At 49.6% G+C, this 23,451-nt stretch overlaps 1 protein-coding gene across 9 annotated transcripts in view; it reads right to left on the reverse strand.

Moving 5' to 3' along the window:
- LOC102559106 (rho GTPase-activating protein 39) overlaps nt 1-23,451 on the reverse strand; it is a 166,808-nt gene that overhangs the window by 67,293 nt on the left and 76,064 nt on the right. For 8 of the 9 annotated variants that reach the window (XR_002089741.2, XR_002089742.2, XM_014598382.3 and 5 more), the window contains one exon: nt 14,426-15,734. The exons of the other annotated variant lie outside the window; for it this stretch is intronic. Coding sequence is in view for 6 of the 8 variants with exons in the window: in XM_014598382.3 (XP_014453868.3) it covers nt 14,426-15,734 (1,309 nt within the window). In the remaining 2 variants the exon portion in view is untranslated. The remainder of the gene's footprint in view (nt 1-14,425; nt 15,735-23,451) is intronic. 9 annotated transcript variants of the gene reach the window in all.

The following is a 23,451-nucleotide window of genomic DNA, read 5'->3' on the forward strand; positions in this document are numbered from 1 at the left end:
ACTTGCTAAATGGGTACTTTGCATCAGTTTTTCACCAGTCCCATTACGGGACAGGAAGGCCTGGTTGAGGGAGATTCCTTACCCTCCATCAATGCTGACCTTGTGAAGGAGCACCTTGAGAGGCTAGATACCTTCAGCTGGCCCTGACAGTTCACAACCCAAAGTACTCAAGGAGCTGGCAAGCATCATAGCTCAGCCCCTGGCATGGATCTTCGAGAACTCCTGGCACTCAGGTGAAGCGTCCAAAGATTGGAAGAAGGCCAATGTGGTGCCTATCTTCAAGAAAGGGACGAAAGTGGATCTGGCAAACTACAGGCCCATCAGCCTGACCTCTATCCCAGGGAAGGTCCTGGAAAAGATTATTAAAAAGACCATTCTTAACAGACTGGCTGATGGCAACATCCTGAGGAATAGCCAGCACAGATTTGTTGCAGGTAGGTCTTGCTTGACCAGTCTTATTTCCTTTGACCAGGTGATCTATCACATAGACAAGGGGGACGAGATTCATGCCATATATCTTGACTTCAAAAAACCCTTCTATCTGGTATCCCATGATCACCACTTAGCAAAACTGGCCAACTGTGGCCCCAGCTTCACCACAATCCACTGACTGGGGAATTGGCTACACGGTTGGACCCAGAGGGTGGTGGCTGATGGAAGCCAATCATGGTGGTGTGCTGTGACCAGTGGGATCTCTCAAGGCTCTGTCCTTGGGCCTATACTATTCAACAAGTTCATTAATGATGTGGACACTGGTATCAGAAGCGGACTGGCCAAGTTCGCCGACGACACCAAACTTTGGGGTAAAGCATCCACACCTGAGGACAGGAGGGCGATCCAGGCTGACCTTGACAGGCTCAGGAAATGGGCAGACGAGAACCTGATGGTGTTTAACACTGAAAAATGCAAGGTTCTCCATCATGGGAAGAAAAACCCGCAACATGTTTATAAGTTCGGCAGTGCTACACTGGCTAGCGCCATGGACTAAAGGGAGAGCTACACATCCCTGCAAGCCGATATTGGTGACTAGGGTGGAAGACTGGAGACCCTCTGGGTTAAAATCCATGGGGAACACAGCACAGGGGACACAATGGTGGAAATCTACTACTGACCTCCCACCCAAAGTCAAGAGCTTGACCAGGAGCTCACCAGGGAATTGGCTAAGGCTGTGTGCTCCCGGTCCATGGTTGTCATAGGAGACTTCAACTACCCAGACATCTTGTGGGAAGAGCGCTCGGCTAAATCCGAGTGGTCACAAATCTTCCACTCCTGCATGGATGACCTGTATTTGACTCAAGAAGTCTATGGGCCAACAGGAGGTAAAGCGCTGCTCACCCTGGTACTGGCAACTGAGGATGATGTAATCAGCGACCTAACAATCGATGGGAAGCTGGGCGACCACGAGCTGATCACCTTCACCATCTGCCATAAAGCGGGCAAGTCAGACAGCAATACAGAAGTCCTTGACTTCAGGAAAGCTGACTTTGACAAGCTCAGGAGGCTTGCTGGTGAGGCCCTAAGGGACCACGACCCCAAGGGGAAGGCCAGGGAACTAGCAGACCTCATGCAGCTAAAAACAAAGGCCTACAAATGATAGAGGATGGGCTCCACCTTCAAGGAGGAATATTCCGCACTGGTCTGGTCCTGCAGGGAACGAACCAGAAAAGCCAAGGCTGCGATGGAACTCCAACTAGCTACAAGTATCAAGGACAATAAAAAGTCCTTTTTCAGATATGTGGGGAGCCGGAGAACAAGCAAGGACAACACTGGACCCCTGCTAAACCAGATGGAACAACTGACAGTCGATGCCCAGGAAAAAGTCAACCTATTAAATGGATACTTTGTGTTTGTCTTTCATCAGTCCCATGGGACACCCATGCCCATTATGGGACAGGGAGGCCTGGGTGAGGGAGATTCCCTGCCCTCCATCAATGCTGACCTCATGAAGGAACATCTTGAGAGGCTGGACACCTTCAAGTCGGCAGGCCCTGACAATCTACACCCCCGGGGACTCAAGGAGCTGGCTAGCATCATAGCCCAGCCCCTGGAACAGATCTTCAAGAACTCCTGGTGCTCTGGTGAAGTGCCCAAAGACTGGAAGAAGGCCAATGTGGTGCCTATATTCAAGAAAGGGTTGAGAGTGGATCCGGCAAACTACAGGCCCATCAGCCTGACCTCTATCCTGGGCAAGGTCTTGGAAAAGATTATCAAAGAGGCCATTCTTAACAGAATGGCCAATGGCAACATCCTGAGGGATAGCCAGCATGGGTTTGTTGCAGGTAGGTCTTGCTTGACCAGTCTTACTTCCTTTTACGACCAGGTGACCTATCACCTGAACAAGGGGGAAGAGATTGATGTCATATATCTTGACTTCAAAAAAGCCTTCGATCTGGTATCCCATGATCACGTCTTGGCAAAACTGGCCAACTGCAGCCTTGGCTCCACCACAATCCAATGGCTGGGGAATTGGCTCCGTGGTCGGACCCAGAGGGTGGTGGTTGACAGAAGTCAATCGTCATGGTGCCCTGTGACCAGAGGGGTCCCTCAAGGCTCTGTCCTTGGACCCATACTGTTTAACATCTTCATTAATGATGTGGACATTGGAGTCAGAAGCGGACTGGCCAAGTTTGCCGATGATACCAAACTCTGGGGTAAAGCATCCACACCTGAAGACAGGAGGGCGATCCAAGCTGACCCTGACAGGCTCAGGAAATGGGTGAATGAGAACCTGATGGTGTTTAACACTGAAAAATGCAAGGTTCTCCACCTTGGGAGGAAAAACCTGCAGCAGCCTTATAGGCTTGACAGTGCTACGCTGGCTAGCACTACTGTTGAAAAGGACTTGGAGTTCATGATTGACCACAAGATGAACATGAGCCTTCAATGTGATGCAGCAGCTAATAAAGAGAGCAAAACGCTGGCTTGCACCCATAGATGCTTCTCAAGTAAATCCCGAGAAGTCATTCTCCCGTTGTACTTGGCCTTGGTAAGGCCATGGCTGGAGTACTGTGTCCAGTTTTGGGCTCCACAATTCAAAAAGGATGTGGAGAAGCTTGAGAGAGTCCAGAGAAGAGTCATGTGCACGATCAGAGGTCAGGAAAACAGACCTTATGAAGAGAGACTGAGAGCTACGGGACTCTTCAGCTTGGAAAAGCACAGGCTCTGGGGTGATCTGATGGCCGCCTATAAGTTTATCAGGGGTGCTCACCAGGATCTGGAGGAACATCTGTTCACCAGAGCGCCCCAAGGGATGACAAGGTTAAACAGTCACAAACTCCTCCATGACCATTTCAGGCTGGACATAAGGAAGAACTTCTTTACTGTCTGAGCCCCCAAGGTCTGGACTAGACTGCTGCCGGAGGTGGCTCAAGCACCTACTTTGAACGCCTTCAAGAGACATTTGGATATTTATCATGCTGGGATCCTATGACCCCTGCTGACTTCCTGCCCCTGGGGCAGGGGGCTGGACTCGAAGATCTTCCAAGGTCCTTTCAAGCCCTAGTGTTTGTGCAATCTATGAAGTCAATGAAATCTCAGCTGCTCCACCAAACCAGGATCCAAGGAAGTGTGGTGGGGTGTCACAACATCCCCAGCAATGCTGAACACCCTCTCACTTGGAACACTGGTCAATGGATAGGACAGGTGTTCCCAAGCAACTGTGGCCAGATTCTGCCACATCTGGCTGCAGGTTCCCCATTAGGCCATGGGGTCACAGTCCAGTGGCTCCATGTCCTCGCCAAGACAGGTAGCCACCAAAGCCTTGGTACTGCCTCCCCCAGGCTGGGGTCTGGTGCCTCTGGACCCCAACATTGAAGCAATGCCCTTGACCCACAATGGCTGGCATGGAGGAGACTGGCTGGTGTTGGGAGTGCTGGCAAGGAAAAGTGGAACCCACTCTTCCATGTCCCCTCGCCTCTGCCGTTCTGCCTCCCTAACTCTGTCCACCAGCACCTCCGTTCAGTGATCGAGGGTTAGGTGCTGCACATGCTCCCCTTCACCCTTGGGTCTCAAATAGCTGACAGCATGTGGATTGTACTGGACTGCAACAGATCCAGCCATTTTTTTTAATGTCTTCCTTCAGCTGCTTCACCAGAACCTGCATCTCTGGTGACAGTGGCTTGCCCCAGCCAGGAACATTGATCCCCTGGAACTTCTCCGTGTGGTTCTCAAGATCCTTGACTATGCGGATCACGTGGCTAAGGAGGGCATCATCAGCACTGAGGGTATCAGTGGCCCTGAAGAACGGCTCGAGGACCACAAATATCTGGGAGATGGTATCCCATTCCACTTTGTTAAAGGGGCCATGGATCTCAATCTCCCCAAGCAAGGACATGAGATACCTTCTGTTGCTCCACCAGCCTTTCCAGCAACAGGTATATGGAATTCCACTGAGTCTCCATATCCTGTATAATTTTGTACTGCAGGATGCTCAGCTCTGCCTGTTTGTCCCACAGCATCTTGCCCGCCTTGATGCTGCAGTGGAAGTAGTCTGCCACCTTCCTGCATTTTGAAATCATCTTGGTGGTAGTGGCGGCGCCATCACTGGCAGCCCTGTCCCCCTCCAAGGCATCTCTGACTAGGAGATGGAACTTGTGTGTCACATAGTAGATGCCAACAAGGTTGGCATCACAGACTGCCTTGACCATATTGGCCCTGTTGTCAGTGACCATGAACCCGTGGGTGAGTTAGCCCTGCCCAATGAACCACTGCTGTACCCCGCAGTTCATGGCCACCATGATCTCCTTTGCTGTGTGAGACTCATCCATCACCTCCACTTGAAGGAGAGTCCACTGATGGCCTGACTGATCGCACCAGTGCTCTGTAAGGGAGAGGTAGGCATGACCTCCACCCTGGCTGCTCCAGATGTCCGAGGTGAAGTGCAGACCTATGTGTGGACCTGCCTTGCGCAGCTCCTCCCTCAAGTACTCCTGCATGCCACAAATGGAGTACTGCGTCCAGTACTGGGAGCCGCACTTTAAAAAGGATGTGGCCAGCTTGGAGAGAGTTCAGAGGAGGGCCGCCTGTTTGGTGAGAGGGCAGCAGGACAGGCCCTATGAGGAGAGACCGAGGGACTTGAATCTATTCAACCTCGGCAAGAGGAGGCTGAGGAGGGACCTGGTGGCTGCCTACAAACTCATCAGGGGAGATCATCAGCAAATAGGAAGATCCCTATTCTCCCCAGCACCACCTGGGGTGATGAGGAACAATGGTAATATGCTGATGGAGAATAGGTTTAGGTTAGAGATCAGGAGGCAATATTTTACAGTTAGGGTGGCCAGAATCTGGAACCAACTTCCTAGGGAAGTGGTCCTTGCCCCTACCTTGGGTAAATTAAAAAAGAGGTTAGATGATCACCTGTCTGGGGTCTTGTGAACCCAGCATTCATTCCTGCCTGTGGCAGGGGGTCAGGCTAGATGATCTGATCAGGTCCCTCCTGACCCTAGCTACTATGAAACTATGAGGTGCCTTCCAGAGAAGACCTGGCTCTAGTGCAGGGGTGTCCAACCTTTTTTAATGTGGGGCCGGGTCATGAACATTTTATCACCCAGTGGACCGGCGAGCCATATTCAAAGACCTTACAGGAAGTGGTATCACATCACCCCCACCCCCAAAATGAAAGTACAGTGTTTACTTTCGTTTCCCATCGCAGCACCTCAGGCCTCAGAAAACAGCTTGGAGGGCTGCATGGTGGCCCACAGGCCATATGTTGGACAAGCCTGCTCTAGGGGAACTTTGAGGGGTGTGGAGCACCAACTCAGATTCCCCCTCATTCCCCAGAATTTCTTTTGCTAGGGTCCCCTGCTTCCAGATCCAGTTCCTCCTCTGGCACTGGGAGGCTCATGCTGGGAGATGAAATTGGGGTGGACAAGACTGTCATGCTGGTGGCTATTTCTGGTGTTAGGGGAGGTGGTACAGGTGCAGGGACATGTACTCTTCCCACCTCTTTGCTCCCACTGGCAGCAAAAGGCTCATCACTGCCAAGGAAGAGAATGCGTCTATGACTGGTGGGGGACAGGGAACTTGCAGCTCTTCCCCTACTCCCTCTAGCCCCTCTCCCTCTCCTGCCAGAAGACCTGGTACCTGTCTTTCCAGCACACTTCATATTCATCTTTGCTGTGCTGGAAAATGTGCGTGCACGCAACTGTAATATCTTCTCTGTGTATGTGTGTGTAACTAACTAATATCTCTTCTTCTCTGTGTTTACTATATGTGTGTAAGTGTGTGTAATGTATGTATTTTCCTGCACAGTGATGGATCACACTGCCAGGGAAAACACAGCTTTCTTTTTAAAAAGTGTGTGGGAAAAATAACAAGATCAAATTGAAGGTTTTGGGGGAAGAATAAGTTGAAAGAAATGGATTGGATAGGGATAAGTAGAAAGATTCTAGGCAAGGGTAATTAGTAAGCTGTATCCAATCCTTTCCAAGACAGATTAGCAAGAGACTGACTAGGAAGCCAAGCCAGTCCAGTAATACCTTTCAGATGCTGTTGCTCAGGCAGAAACAGATCACAAAAGGGACAGAAAGGCTGCAGACAGAGGCTTATATGCCGTTTCTCTGTCCCTCCCCCAGAGCACTGTGATTGGAAAGGGGACTCAGAAAGATCAGTCATTGGCCAGCTACAGATGTCAGTCTTTCCCTCCCTGCCCCACCTCTCCTCAGTTTCTGTTCCCCTGCAAGACTGTCTTCTGAATCTCCGAATAGATTCAGAGGCTCCAAATCGATTCAGAAGGGGTTTTTTTCCCCCCTGTTGATTCAATTTAGATGTGGTGATTCAGTCTCTGAATCAGGCTGAATCTTCTCCAAACTAAATCAATGACCAAAGCTTTGCCCACCCCTAAATAGCAGCCCAGGTCAGACTGTCCTAGATTCCTTCTAGATATCTGTATTTCAGGAATGTATGTTTCTAAGGCTCTCCATGTTGTTTCTTGGCAGGTGTAGCTTCTTTTGTGAGATTATTGGCCAAAGACATAGATGTCTATGACAAGGAGCATAGTCAGGACCTGCACACAGCTATTTGAGTACCAAATCTGACATTTGACTTTCTGCAACAAGCTTGGTAATGTAAAATACAAAATACAATCTAGGATGAGACTGTGGGTTGTTCTAGGGAAAGATCATAAGAAAGTAGAACTGGAAGGGACCTCATGAGGTCATCTAGTCCAGCCCCCCTGTTCAAAACAGGATCCATCTTGACTAAACCATCCCAGAGAAGTAGCTGTCTAACCTGCTCTTGAAAACTTCCAAGGATGGAGATTCCACAGCTTCTCTAGGTAGCTTGTTCCAGTGCTTCACTACCCTTATAGTCAGAAAGTTCTTTCCTAATCTCCAACCAAAATTTCCTCTTTTGCAGTTTGAGGCCATTGCTCTTATTCATGTCCCCTACAGACACAGAACATAGCCCACTTCCATCCTCTTTATAATCACCCTTCAGGTATTCTTTTAGCCTTTGCTCATAAATCCTGCTCATCAGGCCCCTCATCATTTTTTGTTGCTTTCCACTGGAATCTTTACAATCTGTCCACGTATTTCTTGAAGTGTGGGGCCTAAAACTGGACCTGGTACTTCAGGTGAGGCATCAACGCTGAATAAAGAGGAAGAATCACTTTCCTTAATTTGCAAGTGACACTCTTATTAATAAAACCCAGTATGTTTTGGGCTTTTTTGGCAAAGAGAGCACACTGTTGGCTCATATTCAGCTTATGGTCCACTGTACTTTTCAAGTCCTTCTCTGCAGTACTGAAGCCAATCCAATCATTCCCCAGTCTGTAATAACAGGTTATAATGTGATAACAAACCAAGGCACATGTTCTCACTTCTGCAGGGACAATGAGGCTTGTTTAGGTAGAGGGGCCATAAAGAGTGTTACCTTGCCCTCCACCCTGACTTCAAGGCCTAGAACAGAACTGCAACAAACACATTACTGCCTTTGTCCAAACTTCAACTATCCTAAAACACAAAGATTGCTTACAGAATTTTTAAAAAAAACCAAACAAACCCAAAATGGCCCTTTACTTAAAGCTCAGTGCACCCCCACCCCAAGTGCAGTGTATGCTCAGAAGAGGCATTACGTCAGTTAGACCCAGTTCCCTCAAAGTCTGTATAGATTGGGCACTTCAGCATGGCTTTTTGGCACTTTTATCTAATAGCTGACTGAATCAGTGTGACGGGGGCCATCCCTGGGGCCTGTCACAGTGTTGGCCTGCCCACCTGTCCTGGACAGTCCCACCACTTAACTCACCTGCCACACCTTGTTATCATATAAATAAATAGATAGTTTTAGGTGGGAGGCTGCCCTTTGTCTGCCCTGATGCCAAGGTCATTACACAAAACTCCAACCTTCCCTTATGTCCCAGGCCTGGCAGATGGCATCCTAAGTTCTTAACGGCTTCAGCCCCACACTGTGCCTCATAACATTTGAGTCTGGACCTCAACTAGATCCCTCCTAATCAGGCAGTCTATTCCACCCTCATTCTGGGCTGTCAAGCTCCTCGAACCCTTTCCCCTCTCAGCAGTGGCCCCCTCTCTGGGACCTTTGGCCACACAGGCCATAGCCTCACCTCTAGGCCAGTTGGGATCCCAGGCCCCCTGGCTCTGGGCATCCCTCAGGGTGAGCAGTCTGGCCCTTTTGACCCTTTTGGTCCTGGCCCCAGTACTGACCAAGTGAGGGTACCTTGGGTCGGGCTTCTGAGTAGCTAGCCCACTCCCTCTTATACAGGTCCACCTTCTCAAGCCTCTCCCAACAACACTAGGCCTTATACCACATGGGCCTCAGGCCTCTGATAGTCATGCCTGGACCCCCAAGCCTGTGCCTACTACAGGGTTACCCACCAGGACGTGTGGGCTGCAGTTATAAAGCGCCCCTACCCACCTTTCACTGGGAAGGCAACTGGCCTGGCATTTCTGGGGAACTGCATCGCCACGGACAGTTCCACCAAGCCATCTTTCCCCAGCAGGGTGCAGTTTCAAGTTATACCCAGGACCAATGCAGGCCTACTTGCCTTGGTCTTATCCCAACTGGGCTACATATTGTTCCTGGGCTACTCTCTCTACCAGACCTTCTATTGCAGCCTCCTACTGCTGGCTGCCTCTCACTGGCCCAACTCTCGAAACCCCACATTGAATGCCTCCCATCCAGAGGCTGAGTTTCAGCCTCTTTCATTTCAGCCTACTGTCTCACTGAGCCTTTCTTCTCCTTGACAGTGATGTCCCCCACATTGAGGCCTCAGGTGTAACCTTCAGCCTCAGGTTCTGGTCCTGCCTCCAGGCCAGTTGGGATGCCAGGTAACTAAGCTCATCATGGCCCAAGCCTATCCCTCGCATTGGGCTTAGTTGCCCTTCAGCCTTCCAGCCCTGACCCTCTTGCATTGACCAGTCAGGGTTAGTTGGCCTCAGCCCCACAGTAGCCAACCCTCCTTAGACAACAGGGGTCCCCTTCTGGGCCCCACCATACAGCCATCTCACACTGGGCTTGCTTAGAGCCCTAGAGATCTTAACAACACAGCTCTGCTCTCAACTGGGCTCACCTGAACCCCAGGCCTCACCCCTGCCTGTTCTAAATCAGGGGCTTGCCTAGCCCCTGTGTAGGCCCGCAAACAGTAAGCCCCTTTCCAGGCTGGGCCTTGTTCTCTCTAGGCCCAAAGGCTTCTCTCGGGGGCTTGGAATCTCACTGGGCCCCTAGGAACCTCTTCCATCCCCACAGTTCTTCCCTATATCTCCAGGTGCACCTAGGAGCAGTAGATATTAAGCTGGAGATGTTATCACAGCAGCATCCCAACAGCAACTGCTGGCTTTGCCTGCCAGGGCCTACTCTTATGCAGTGGCCCTACAGCTCAGACCCAAACAGATGGCCATCTGGGTGTCTTGTGACCTCCTGATTGCCTCTGCAGTCACCTGTAGGCTGCCACTCATTCTGCTCAAGCTGTTCAGCTATTAGATAAAAAGTGCCAAAAAGCTCCACTAAAGTGCCCAATCTACACAGACACTGCAGAGCCAAGTTGAACTAACATGCTTCCTCTTCCAGTAAAGCACTGGTTAGGGAGAGTTTCACCTCTCTCAGAGGCCATAGCTTTTATGCACGGGCAATTAAACTAGGATACTACCAGTCACTCACTCTACCTTATCTCCTTTCACCATCCTTGTTCGTGATCATTTCTTCTGCTCTCTTACTTTTGTTTTGTTTTTTAACACTTAACATTGGCTACCAGTCAATCTCCCTTCTTCCTACCATTCTAAACTCAATTAACTCACTGTTTAAACCCACTATCTAAGGTTGTTCTCCTACAATTCCACCCTGGATCCTCTCTAATCCATCTTCCAAGCCCTCTACTTCACTGAAATGGCACCCTAAAGGACACGTTGTTCCCAAAAGCTAATCAAAATTCTTTCCCAGCTATACAGTTGGTGTAATAAAAGATAACATGGAAAACCTTACCTCCTATACTAAGAGCAAGTGATTTAACAGACACAGTGATCATCAGGGATCTGGGTTTTCAGTTTCCCAAGGAAAAACAGAAAACCATGGGTTTCCCTACTTTATCAGAGAAAAAACAGATTTTACCTTTTAGCAGAGAAACCTCTGGATTTCCCATTTTTGCAAAGAGCTCTGCAGACTGGCATAATTCCAGCCTGCAAGAGCTGATTGCAAAAAGGGCGTTACTTGTCAGCTCTGTGTTCTTGGGGAATCCTGGGATAAAGGACTCAGCCCCCACCCCCGGAAGGACTTACAAAACACAATTAAGATGCAGTGGGAGATGCACCTAAACCCCTCCAGACCAGGGTGCTAGGAGTGAAGCAACTCCCCTGGTCTCATTTAAATCGGAGATGGAACCGGATGGCAACTTATTTACATGGGAGATTGGACAGGAAAGCACCTTCGTTAGCATTCAGAATGGAGAACAGAGACTCCAAGGCAAGGACCACACTGAATTCTGGGACCAGAGAAGCAGGAGAGCACTGCATGATAGGGGGATCTCTGCTCCAAATGCTAATCAACCCACATCTGCACACACCCAGCTTAGCATTTATCAGACCAATTCTAGTAATGACTCCTTTATTGGTACCCAAAACAATGAATCTGCCTGTTTGTATTGTGAGCTTCCTCAGAGTAATGCCACCCATAGCCAGGAGTGATCAGTTCCTATTATCCAGCATATGAGCCATTACAAACCTAGTGTTCTCCCTTGAGACATTGTTAGTTCTCTACAAAAACCCCTACCCAAGCTTGGATCGAAAAGCTGCACCACTTCCACTTCTTTTCTGCCTGGAATCCCTCCACTGGTTGTGCTGAGGGCTCTGCCTGTCTGCAAGCTCCAACAAATACCTGGGAACGTCAACTGGTTCAAGCTTCACTGAGTGGTGAGACCCCAACTCTTTCTCTCTCTGACTCCAGGAACCTGACTTTTGCTTTCTTACTCCAGGCACAGTTTTCTAAACCTTGACTTTTTCTGATCAAACTTGAGCTCAACTTCCCCAAATACCTAATTGAAACTATGTAATATTTTAACTGTTTTATTTGTCTCTTTTGTATGGCTATTACTACTGGTATCATCATAAGCTCATATACCTGGCAATAAATAACTGTTATGGTGAAGCTGGTTGCTATACTCTCTCTCTCTGAACCTCACTTACTCTTCCTTCCCCTGGACTTCCCCATTTGCTCTGCAGCAACGCTTCTTTTACCTAAGCCAAAGATACCTGTAATGCCCAAAACTATGGTGAGGTCTGCTCATCAAGGAAGTTACTAGGTGCAGCAGGGCACCGCTGGTGCCTGCCACTTTAATGGCTGAGCCAAGCAGCCAGCAGGTGCTTAATTGTGGCAGCCATTTTAGATCCATCACTGCCTATATAAGCAAGGCAGTTTGTTACTAGCAGAGCAGGCAGTAATATTGTTTGACTGCTAACATCCTGAAGGTAAGAGTAGGAGCTGTAGGGTATGGTTTGGAGGCTCTTGGTCCTGGGCATGACCTAAAGCTACACCCTGCTGGAAGTGGCTGGCCTGGTGGGGCTCAGTGGTGCAGGAGCCCCCAGGAAATGCTAGGCCAGTTACTACCCCAGTGAAAGGTGTGCCTTAACCCTAGCCCTCACCTTTGGGAGGGCCATATTCCAACGTAGGGCAGGTAAGCTTCTAGAGGCACCTGAGCTTGCTGGGGGAGTGACCCTGCAGGGCCGGGCATGCTTCCAGGAGCACCTGAGCTGGGAACGGGGGACCCTGACCCCTAAGTGCAGGCAGAAGCTGAAAACCCAGCTGAGGCACTCAACTGGTCAATGCTGGGGCTAGGACCGGAAGGGTCAAAAGGGCCAGGGGCCCACTGCGAGGGTTGCCTATGAAAGGCCAGTCAGGGCCCCAAGCTTCTTTGCTTGAGGCGGGGCCAGGGCTTACAGAAGCCAAAGGTCCCATGATTGGGAGCCACAGCTAATGGGTGAAGGGGATGGTTGAGCCAACTGCCTGAGATGCCATCTGCAAGGCTTGGGCTGCAGTGTAGGGGTGGAACAGAGCCACAGATAGCTGCCCCTCCATATCGGGGTGTAAAATGGGCAGCCTCCTGCCTTAATTAACAATGTAATTGATTAACAAGGTGTGGCAGGTGAGATGGGTAGGGAAACTAGCCCTGTGGCTTGTCACGGATCCCCCACGTTGCCACACGAGGACCACTGTAACAAGAGATTGGGACATGCTGAGTTTTGGGCACATGAGGGTATTAGCTGAAAGTGCTGATCGGACCCAGCCTGCTCAGACACACTCTGTTAGTGTGTGTGTATGTGTACCTAACTGCATTTATTATCGTCCTGCTGAAATAAGGGATGAACTGAGTTCAAGGCACATGAGGATGTCAGCTTGTCAATGCTGAATAACCCAGCCTGACTCGGATGTTCTTTGTTAACCCATGTGCTTGTCTGACTGCACTTTATTGTTGCCCTGATGAACTGAGTCCAAGGCATATGAGGGTGTTAGCCTGTCAATGCTGAATAATCTGGCCTGGCTCAGGCTTGCCTTGTTAATCTGTGTGTGTATGTGAGTATATGTGTTTGACTCATTTGGTGGTTGGAGGAACCCACCCCACTGAAACTGAGTCCTGCATGATAGTTCCATTGGGGGTGAGGACTTGCAGAAGGAAGAGATACAGCTCCATATAGAAACACAAGTAACATAAAAGTAGCACGTTGATAGAATTACAGAGACCCCAGAAGTGTACCCCTAATAAAAGAGCATACCCTGCAGTGATGGGCAAATCTTGTAACGGGTGGGAAACCCCCAACCCTGTCTGGAGGGGGAGGGAGAGGGGGAAAGGGTGGGGCCTGAGGCTCTTAGTTACCCAAGGCTTGGCTCAGGCTCACTTTCCTTCCTCGAGCCTGTGAGGTAAGTGGGCTTGCAGGGGGCTGGGCAGTTGTGGGTAAAGGGTGGGGGCACCAGCAGGGCTTGGGGGGGGGGGGGGGGGGGAGCTGGCTGGGGGATGAGGGAGCAAGGTGGTGTTAGGGAAAGACATGAAGTGTCCACCCACCTTGTGGCATGTGGACCATGAGCAGCACACTATCAGCCTGAGCGGGCTCCGTGCCTCCATGTGTGGCTTCCCTGAAGAGCCGATACTATGCCGCTCTGGGTTCACATGCCGCCAGGTGAGCAGGCACTCTTGTGGGAAGGTGGTTAGGGGCTGAGGGAGTGGGGAGGTGTTGGAGAAAGCCCCAGATGGAGTGCCCACCTGCCCAACAATGCATGGACCCAGAGCAGAGCGGTATTGACCTTTCAGGGAAGCTGCACATGGAGGTGCAGAGCTCGCTCAAGCTGATGTGTCACTGGCCAGGAGGGTATTCCATGTGTGGCTTTCCCCAACACCTCCCTGCTACCTCAGCTCCCGGCCAGCATCCTGCAGGAGTGACTGCCTGGCTGGCAGCGTGTGGACCCAGAGCAGCGCGCTATTGGCCCTTCGGGGAAGCTGCACATAGTGCACACACATCCTGCCCCCTGCACAGATCTGAGGGGCATGGGTACCCCTCAGCTTCCCCAGGAGTGCATGCTGCTGCTGGGAGCCAGCCCTGCCCCCACCCAAGCCCACAGCAGGCAGGCAGCAGTGGGGGAGCTGGCTCTGTGCTCCTTCTGCTGCAGCAGCTGCTGCCTTCTGTTGGGGACAGGGAGCTGTGGACCTGGGTCCCTAGCCCCCTAGCAGCTGGGGGCCCCCTCTGGCAGAGCTGGGGGGCAGGGGCTGTGGGTGGGGGGCAAGGGGCAGAAGCAGGGCTGGGGTGGTTGGGGGGAGTGAGGGGCACCAGTAGGGCTGGGGGGGGCTGTTGTGGGGGGTGTGAGGGGCACGAGCTAGGCCAGGGCGGGCTCTGGCAGGCCTTTAATTTTATTCACAGATTTTGGGGGTTTTATCAGAGAATTGTAATTTTCTTATCAGGGAAAACCAGGATCCCTGGTGATCAGTAAATACCTGAGAGGAGGTTCCTGTAGTATTTGATGAAACCAAACTTGTCTGGCTGGTTACAGTCTTTTCTAGGGAGTCCATTTTTTCATAAGTCCTCTTCTGTCTTACTGTGTCCTGCTGCATGGCTGGATCATTAGGGAAGCTTCCCTTACTCTCCATCCCCTGTCTACCTAAAGACCTGTTGCTAGAAGTTATATTGTCTCTTGAGTTCTGGATGACCCCTTTTTTTAACTGGTCTGACTGAAACCTAACTTGACTACTTTCTGCTGAGAGGGTGTTCTCCATCACTTCTGCATCTAGACTTGCTTTGCTTCCTCTGCAGGCTGCAGATCTGCCTACCACAGCACGCATCTCTGCAATCAACTTATCATTCAAAACACTGAGTTCACGGATACTGCCCAGAGAACCAGGTCTTCTCTGCCCTGCAAGTTGACTCTTTTCTTTCCTCTTTCTCAAACTTGGAGAAGGCCCTGTTGAGTAGCCAGAATCTTGTTGACTTATGACAGTTAGATGAGTTTGAAGGTTGTTCTGCCAACTGTGGTGGGCCTCAATATTCCTGAGAACATTTGCTTCCAAAATCCTCCAAGACTGTTTGAAGCTGTCCTTTGAAGTAAGCTGACAGAACTGCAGTTTAGTAGAGCCATCAGCTTCCCCACAAAGAGGGTGAGAATGCTTGGAAGACTGGTCAATATTGACCATATACTTAATGTACTCTCTCCCAGCAGGGCTGTATTCAGAGGTAGAAAGATTTTTCACCTGTTTATTTACAGCCTGATGCTGTGGTATACCAGGGTGCTGCAATAATTTTATTGGTAGGAGATGTTTTTTTAAGCTACTGCTTTGTGACATTTGTGAAGACATTCCATCCACATTTGCATTCTCAGTGCCCATATCTACAGGAGGCTCATCATAAATTGAGGAATCTAGTGATGGCTCATCATATATTGGTGCTGGAGAAGAAAACTTGGGAGACAAAAGCTCTGGTGTCCCTGTTTGACCCACTGGAGGAGACTGAGAAGTAGGTCCATTTGTTAGTACTAAACAAAATCCACCATTCTCAGTCTTTTTAATCTGTATAGACCGTTTCCTTTCTGCTAGCGATGTTGGTTTCACAGCAGCTGGATTCTGGGCTGTGAATTGAGTCTGGGCATGTGTGACTGGTTTTGTAAGTAGAGATTTCTGACTTCTAGTTTCTGGAGTGTTCTGGGCTTGAAATGAATTATTTGATGAAGCTTGCACCTGTTTTAAACTGCTGACTTTGACCAATGTGGCTGATTTAGTGCCTGGCAAAGGCTGCCAGTGGGCAGTAGTTTCTCTGGAGAAAGAAACAAAAGAAAGTTATTTAGGAAAAGAAACGGACAAATATAATTCAGATCTAATGAACTAGTCAGAAATGGGTGCACTAGCTTCAGGTTCTGACCAGACATCAAACTGCAATTGAACACCGTCTGCTATATAAATTCTGCATACTCAAAAATATACAGATACTTCCACCTGACAATATTCAGGGCTGTATCCATCCCCTGGGCACACCTAGTGAAGTTAATGGATTTGCCCAAAGGATGGATCAATGTGGCTCATAGAATTCTCATGATGCTGTATATATGCGGCATCCCAAAGGTATAATCAACCAATCTCTAATTACAAAACGCTTCTGAACTCTCTTGCATGTTCCCATGGACCTGTTTCCTCCATCTTGTAAAACAAACCTACTTATGCAAGGATTATCTGTTCCATCCTGTCATGCTTTGATTCTTTTGCAACAACCTTCTCTGCTACTCTTTACATAAAACCACAGTCTTGTGATTGCATTTCACATGTTTGCTAAGGCCTTGTAATCCATACTGCAAAACTGAATCCCAGAGGCATTTTTTCTCACTGTGATAATTGTCCAAACTGAGGTGAGAAAATGGATTTGAGGCAGAAAAGTGATTCTACCATACTCAGAAGGAAAAACTGAAGTGGCTAAGAACATGAAAGAAAAGGGAAGCAGAATCTTCAGGTGCACAGACTTTCCCCAACACGATAAAGGAAACTACCTTTCACGTGGACACGGAGTCAGAGCTGCCTGCAGCGGGGCCAGGACTGCATGCTGGCCCTGGACTCTGCCTGCCACAGGGGGGGCTACCTGTGCCAGGGGAGCACTGGCCACCATTGCCCCTGGGCAATTTCCCTGCCCGCCACACTCACTGAGGCGCGAGCACCCATGGGGGGAATGGCCAGAGGCCAGGGTGCTAGCTGCCTATCCCTGGGCTTTGCCCCTTAGGCGTCCCCACCTCAGGACACCACACAAAGGACATTGTACATAGTTTTCACAGGGAAGAAAGTTCTTTATTGTTGGTGGATGGACTCTATTTGTTGGGGTGGGAGGGAGGAGGGGGGCTCTGGTTGATGTGAGAGGAATAAAAACTTGTTCTTCTAAGATGTGTCTGCAGTGAACGTGGTGCTAGGGGTGCGCAGGGCTGTCTTAGAATGAACTACTGGGTTCAGAAGATTCCCCGCACTTGAACAAAGGACGTACTTACGATTGTTCTCACTCTTGCAAAGCTTTATTTAAGGATACTCGCAGAGGCAGGCAATAAGACACAGCAGAGAGGATGATCGTTTCACATAGGCTCTAGGCAGTGGCCGCTACCCTGCATAGTTCCCCTGGCCTTGGAGTGTCTCAATCCCGGGGATGCGATAGCCTACGCCGGGCTCTGCCCAAGTCAGGAATCTCGCCAGAGTTTGAGGAACTCCCGTAATTTAAGAATGTACAGCTTATATAGTCTGGAGTGAATAATGTTATCTCGAACTAGGGATTTGGTTATCTTAAGCTAAGAATTTGGGGATGAGTCATGATCCAACACGCCTGGTGTTTACCACATTCCTCTGTATTACAACATTCTAAAGTTCATGGTTCGGTCACTCTTACAAAGCAAGAAGCTACGTGCTATAATACCAGCATACAAAACTCTTGCTATGAGCATTAAGCAAAGCCCTTACTATTGCAGAGGCATGGGAGAGATGTGGGCGACAGTACAGGCAGGCTAGAACAGGGAGTCCTGGAGGACATTATTAGCCAGAACCTCCTACACCTGGTGCCCAGGCCCCTGCTGGCAGGTGTGCAGCTCTCCTGGTGCCTGGTGGGGGGCCACCATTGCTGCAGCAGGTGGTGCTCCTGCTGCAGGAATCCTCCACGCACTGCACCTCTTCCACCAAGGGCTTGCACAAGAGCTTCCCCTAGACCTCACAGAGTCCAGAGGAGAGCCACGTGCATGATCAGAGGTCAGGAAAACAGACCTTATGATGACAGGCTGAGAGCTATGGGACTCTTCAGCCTGGAAAAGTGCAGGTTCAGGGGTGATCTGATGGCTACCAATAAGTTTATAAGGGGTGTTCACCAGGATCTGGGGAAACGTTTGTTCACCAGAGCACCCCAAGGGATGACAAGGTCGAATGGTTATAAACTTCTGCAAGACCATTTCAGGCTTGACATAAGGAAGAATTTCTTTACTGTCCAAGCCCCCAAGGTCTGGAATAGCCTGCCATTGGAGGTGGTTCAAGCACCTACTTTGAACGCCTTCAAGAGAAATCTGGATATTTATCTTGCTGGGATCCTGTGACCCCAGCTGACTTCCTGCCCCTGGAGCTGGACTCAATGATCTTCCGAGGTCCCTTCCAGCCCTAATGTCTATGAAATCTATGTTATGTAGTGCATAGGCTACGACAATGACCCAGGGGAGGTTGTTCTGAGCAAACTCAAGGCAGGCAGTAAGGGTGTGCTAGCATGCCTTGAGATGACTGAAGGTACACTCTACTAGCACGTGGGTCCAGCCCAAGCAGTGTTTAAAGTGGGCCTAGTGGGGGTCCAGGTGGCTGGAGTAAGGCTGCATTACCTATACCTGGAGCAGGTAGGCAGGGTCCCCAGTGAGGCAGGACGGTCCCACCACAGTGCCAAACTGCAGGTCTGGTACCCCTGGCACAATGTGCCCACTCTCCACCAGGCCCAGCAGGCTGGAGTTTCGGAAGACGCGAGTGTCATGGGCACTGCCTGCCCAGCTGGCACTCATGTGAAAGCACCTTGGTGGTCCACGATGGCCTGGAGCACCACAGACTGAAAGCCCCTCCGGCTGTAATAGGGGCAGTCTCTGTGGAGCAGGCAGGTGATGAGGATGTAGGTCCAGTCAAGGGCCCCAATGCACTGGGGGAATCCCAGGGCACAGAACCTGCCACCACCTCTAGGGGGTCACGCACACAGAGTGTGGTGTGTCCCAGCATGGCCTGGAGGGCCCTGCAAACCTCCAGGATGGCTTCCCTGACAGTGGCCTTGCCCACCCCAAACAGGTGGCTGACACACTGCAGACTGGCGGACATGGCCAGCTTGAGCAGGGCCAGGTACAGCCAGGTGTCCATGGAGAGAGGCAGTTGTATGGGGGTGTTCTGCCACGCCAGCTATGGCTGGAGCTGCTCCAGGAGATCACAGAAGGTGGCCTGGGGCATCCTGGAGGCCTCCAGCCACTGCTCATCACCCCAGGTATGCTGAACAAGGTGCCCCCACCACCAGTCTTGTGTGGCACAGTGGGTCCAGAGGCAGCAGGGCTGGAGGCCCAGAAAGGCAATGGCAGCCCTGGTGGTGGCATCCTGAAGCCTGTCATCAGTGTCCCTGCCAGGGTCAAGCCAGGTGGATGGGGTCAAGGCAGCAGGTGTGCAGCGGTAGCCCTGGGACAGTGCACAGTGAACAGGCAGGAGGTTGCAGCACACGGGGGGAGCTAGGAGAGGCGAGAAGGCTGTGGGCCAACCGGCAGTCAGTGCAGCAGCCCAGCAGGGTCAGTGTGGTGGCCAGCAGGAGCATGGGGCGCTGGTCATCACTGCCAGGGGCAAGAGCAGCTATGGCTTGGGGAGGCAGAGGTGGTGAGGAGAGTGCTACCATGTGCTGTCCCTCCGCTGTGCACACTGCTCCTGGCCAGGGAAGTGGCTGGCCAGAGAGCAGCAAGCAGGGCTGGCTTTTGAAGAGGGCTCCCGGCAGCTGCAGCCAGCTCCTGGAGCTCCCCCTGATGGTGATGAGCAGCAAATCCGCTCCCACTTTCCTGCATACGTAGACGCCTGACTGGCACCGTTTACTAACAAGTAATTTACTTGCGAATAAACTGGTGCTACAGCAAATGCATGGTTAGATGTGCTTAGTAAGAAACAAATAAGACTCTGGCATTCAAGGTCTGAACTTGAGAGAGGTGAGGTATAACAAAAGAAAGAAGCAATAATGTATTCTAACAGAGAAATCCCTCTGGTTTGAAAACTTGTGGGATAATCACATGTAGAGAAGCACACATACTTCAAATGTTAATAATCTCAAAACACAAACTTGCATGCTAAGTTGCAAAAATATCAGACTGTTACGTTATGAGAAAACATATTTGCAGTAACGTATTTATCTATTTCCATCTCACACAAAGATGGAACCTTCATCCCTCAACCATGACATGGGGAGCAGCAGGCAGCCCACGAAGAAAAACAGTGGAAGAACATAGTGAAAACAGGGATGTAATCAAGAAGAAAAGCAGACAGAGACCTGACAACCACAGACAGCATACAGTAAAGATGCTATATCTACCAAATTTTGAAAAGCAGCAGACTGGGGCTGTGAGGCAGGGGAGAGCAACTTCATCACCAATCCCATGCAGTCTAGGATGATTGTCTTCCACGGTTGCTTTATCATGAGTCCGAAGATTACTGACAAGGCTGAGCTGAGATCGACAGACCCTGCTGCAACTTGGACACGTGCTTCTGTGTGGGGTAGGTGGTTCCAGATTCTTGATTTGGTCTGCAACACACTGTTTCTACTGCTCCTGCTTTCCCATCTCCTGTTGTTGTCATAAGGTGTCAAAGTACCAAAACTCTTGCATCAGACCCTTTCTTCATTTGGGGCAGTCCTGGGCAATAGTCTCCCATAAGTTCATATCAATGTTAAATTTTTTCAAGTTGGCCTTGAAGATGTCCCTGAAGTGCTTTCTCTGCCCTCCTTTTGAACATATGCCTTGACTGAGTTGGAAGAATAAAAGTTCTTTCGGGAGTCTGGAGTTGGATATCTGAAGGACATGGTTGGCCCAGTGAAGTTGATGTTGGATGATCCTCACCTCAATGCTCATGGTGTTTGATTGCAAGAAGATGCTAATGTTGGTGCATCTGCCTTCCCACTGGATTCAAAGGATCTTCCGCAGGCATTCTTGATGGTACTTCTCCAGCAACTTCAGGTGTATCCTGTACTTTGTCTAAATCTCAGGTCCATACAGTAAGGTGGGGATCATGACTGCTTGATAAAGCATGACTTTGATTTTGGATCTGATGTTGTGTTCATTGAACACCCATTTCCTCAGGTGTCTAATGGCTGCATTTGAATTTTTAAGGTGATGTCAGATTTCTTTGTCGGTCTTCTGTGAGAGATGGATTCTGAGACATGGGAAATACTCAGTTTTCCAGAATCTCACTGTAAATCTGAATTACCGAAGCTGGGGACTGCTCATTAAGACCTTGCTGATAGAGAATGTTGGCTCAGACACTCCCTACCTGCCTTGAAGGCATTTCTGTTTTGCTGTTGCTCTAAAAATAGCTACTGTGCCCCCTTATCCCAGGAGTGGCAGGCTGCAATCTTGATGAGGTTGCCTGTCATGCGGTTATATTGATCTTAATGACTTGGGAGGTGTCCAGTCCTGTCATAGCCCACCTTCCACTCTCTGGATTTTGAATTTGGTGAATCTCTTCTCAGAGTGAGATTCTGGGTCTCCTCCTTCCCCTCACACCCCAACCGTACACCACCTTGATGTTAAATATCTTGTTAGGTAAGTTACTCGTCAAAGCTGTCCGAATCTTGACTCCAGCTTCAAAGTCCAGTTACTGTATGATTTCTGCCTGTCCTAGTCTTGTCAGATTCTTCCAACTCAAATGCCTGCTGCACTTTGTCACAATGTCTCCCCTTGTTGTCTCCCTTATCTCTAAGCCCTAGCTAAAGTGCACATTGTCTTACTATCTAACCAAGTGCTTGTGCCCATATAAAGTGCATAGGGCTGAGACTAGCAGTGCAGGCAAGGGTTAATCCTTATCTTGTTTCCCAGTCTGGAGTGACTGCCTCTTACAGTTCACTCAGCAGTTCCAGGTGTCCCTTCTGTTCGTCTCCTAGCAACAGATTTGAGGGAACAAATTCCTGTTCTTTTTCTGACTCCAGTCACTCTCTCCAGAACACTCTCACCAAATTCTTAGGTCTATGGGAGCTTTCTATGTTGCTTCCCTTGGGTCTCTGTGCCAGTCTCTCCACTCCTCCTCAACCACTGGCTCCATAGAGTGCTGTCCCTGGCTCTCTCTCTCCCTCCCTGAATCACCATTTTGATTCCCTTTTAACTAGCAAGCCTGCCCACATGGCAGACCAGCTGTTTCTTGAAAAGGGAGCAGGCTGCATTTCTCCATGTTGTTCATCCCTCCACCCACATAGTAAGGTCTTCTTTAACCCTTGCTTGCTGTCATTCTCCTCACAGAAAACCTTAGTCTTCTGAATGTTAAGTGTCAGTCCAATTTTCTTACATGCCTTGGTAAAGAAGTCAGTGATTGCTGAAGGTCTGCTTCCGGGTGAGCACATGCTACAGCAGCATCAGTGTCCTGAAGTTCAAAACTGAGGTCAGGGCTGTGACAGCTGAAATTATGTCTGTGTGATACATGTCCTTGCTGAAGTCTCTATGAAGATTAAACTAAGTGTTTTTCTGTATTTGTTTAGCTATTAAGCTGTAATTTGTTGCTAAGAGCCTAATTAAAGTTTAAGATGTAGTGAGGCCTTGTATAAAGTAAGGCCTAGTAAATTTAGCAAAGCCTTGAAGTAGTAAGGCCCTGTGGCGTAGTTAAAATTACCTTATCAAAGGAATGCAAGGCTTGTACTGCTAATTGGTCAGTCCACGGACAGTTGAAGTAAAAGGAATCTAAGTGGTCGTTACTTATCAGTATCATTCAGAAGCTATAAATGAGCTGGAATATCTGGAAACCATTCAGAATGAAGAGACAGCTCTGTAAAAGAATTAGGTAGCTGTTGCCTGGATCAGTGGGCCTGTGAACCTCGAAGAGCCCAAAAACTGCATCCCAGGGTCCTTTCCGATACCCCTTTGGACAGTGTCGTTCAGGGATGCCTGACTTCGCTGAACTTTGAGGAAAAGAAGCTTGCTGTGTGTCAGGCATCAGAGGGGACTGCCGATAAGTTGCTGACGCTAATTTTGTCTGTCATTGTTTGTCTTGTTACTACGCGTAGTTGTGTTTTTGTTAAGTCAATAAATCTTTCTTACCTTTCTACCCCCGACCATACTCTCAATCCCGAACCCTCTGCAGGCGGCTGGGACAAGGGCGGTCTTGGTTTTGGCTCAGTGTCGGCTGAGATGAAACAGCTTACCATCCATTTAGTAATTTAACTCCACTCTTACTGGAAGCTTGTTGCTGGTCAGATGTAGCATCGCAGTAAGGAATATTGAGAACAGTGGAGTGATGACAGCCTTGTATAAATCCCATCTTAACCTCAAAGGATCTGTGATAGATCTGTTACTAAGGACCACTGCTCGCACACTGTTATGGGCAGACAAGGTTCCTTGGGTGAATTTGATATCTTTTATTAGACCAACCTAAATGGTTGGAGAATAGTTATTAAGCAAGCTTTCGGGTCCAAAAACCCTTCGTCAGGCTAAGGAAGCTGCAGCAGTTGGTGTGTGCTCTTCCTGGATGGAATGAAAAGTAAACAAGCCAGGGGCTGGGCTGGGCTGGGCTGGGGAGTCAGGTGCCAGGCAGATTGTAATGTATCAAAAATCCAATGTCTATGTTTAGTCCCTGATCTCTAGTATCCAGCAGGTTGATGAAATGGAGCTCATAGGCTCGTCTCTGGGATGTGTTGTGTAAGTTTCCCTTGAGGATCAGGACTGAGAGATTGGAGAGAGAGTGGCCCTCCTGTGAGAAATGTGCCCTCACCGGTAATTGGGTGTTTCTGTCTTTGATGGATTTCCGGTGTGCGTTCATTCTGGTGCGCAGTT

Source organism: Alligator mississippiensis, chromosome 9, assembly GCF_030867095.1.
Source record: "Alligator mississippiensis isolate rAllMis1 chromosome 9, rAllMis1, whole genome shotgun sequence".
Classification (NCBI taxonomy): domain Eukaryota; kingdom Metazoa; phylum Chordata; order Crocodylia; family Alligatoridae; genus Alligator; species Alligator mississippiensis.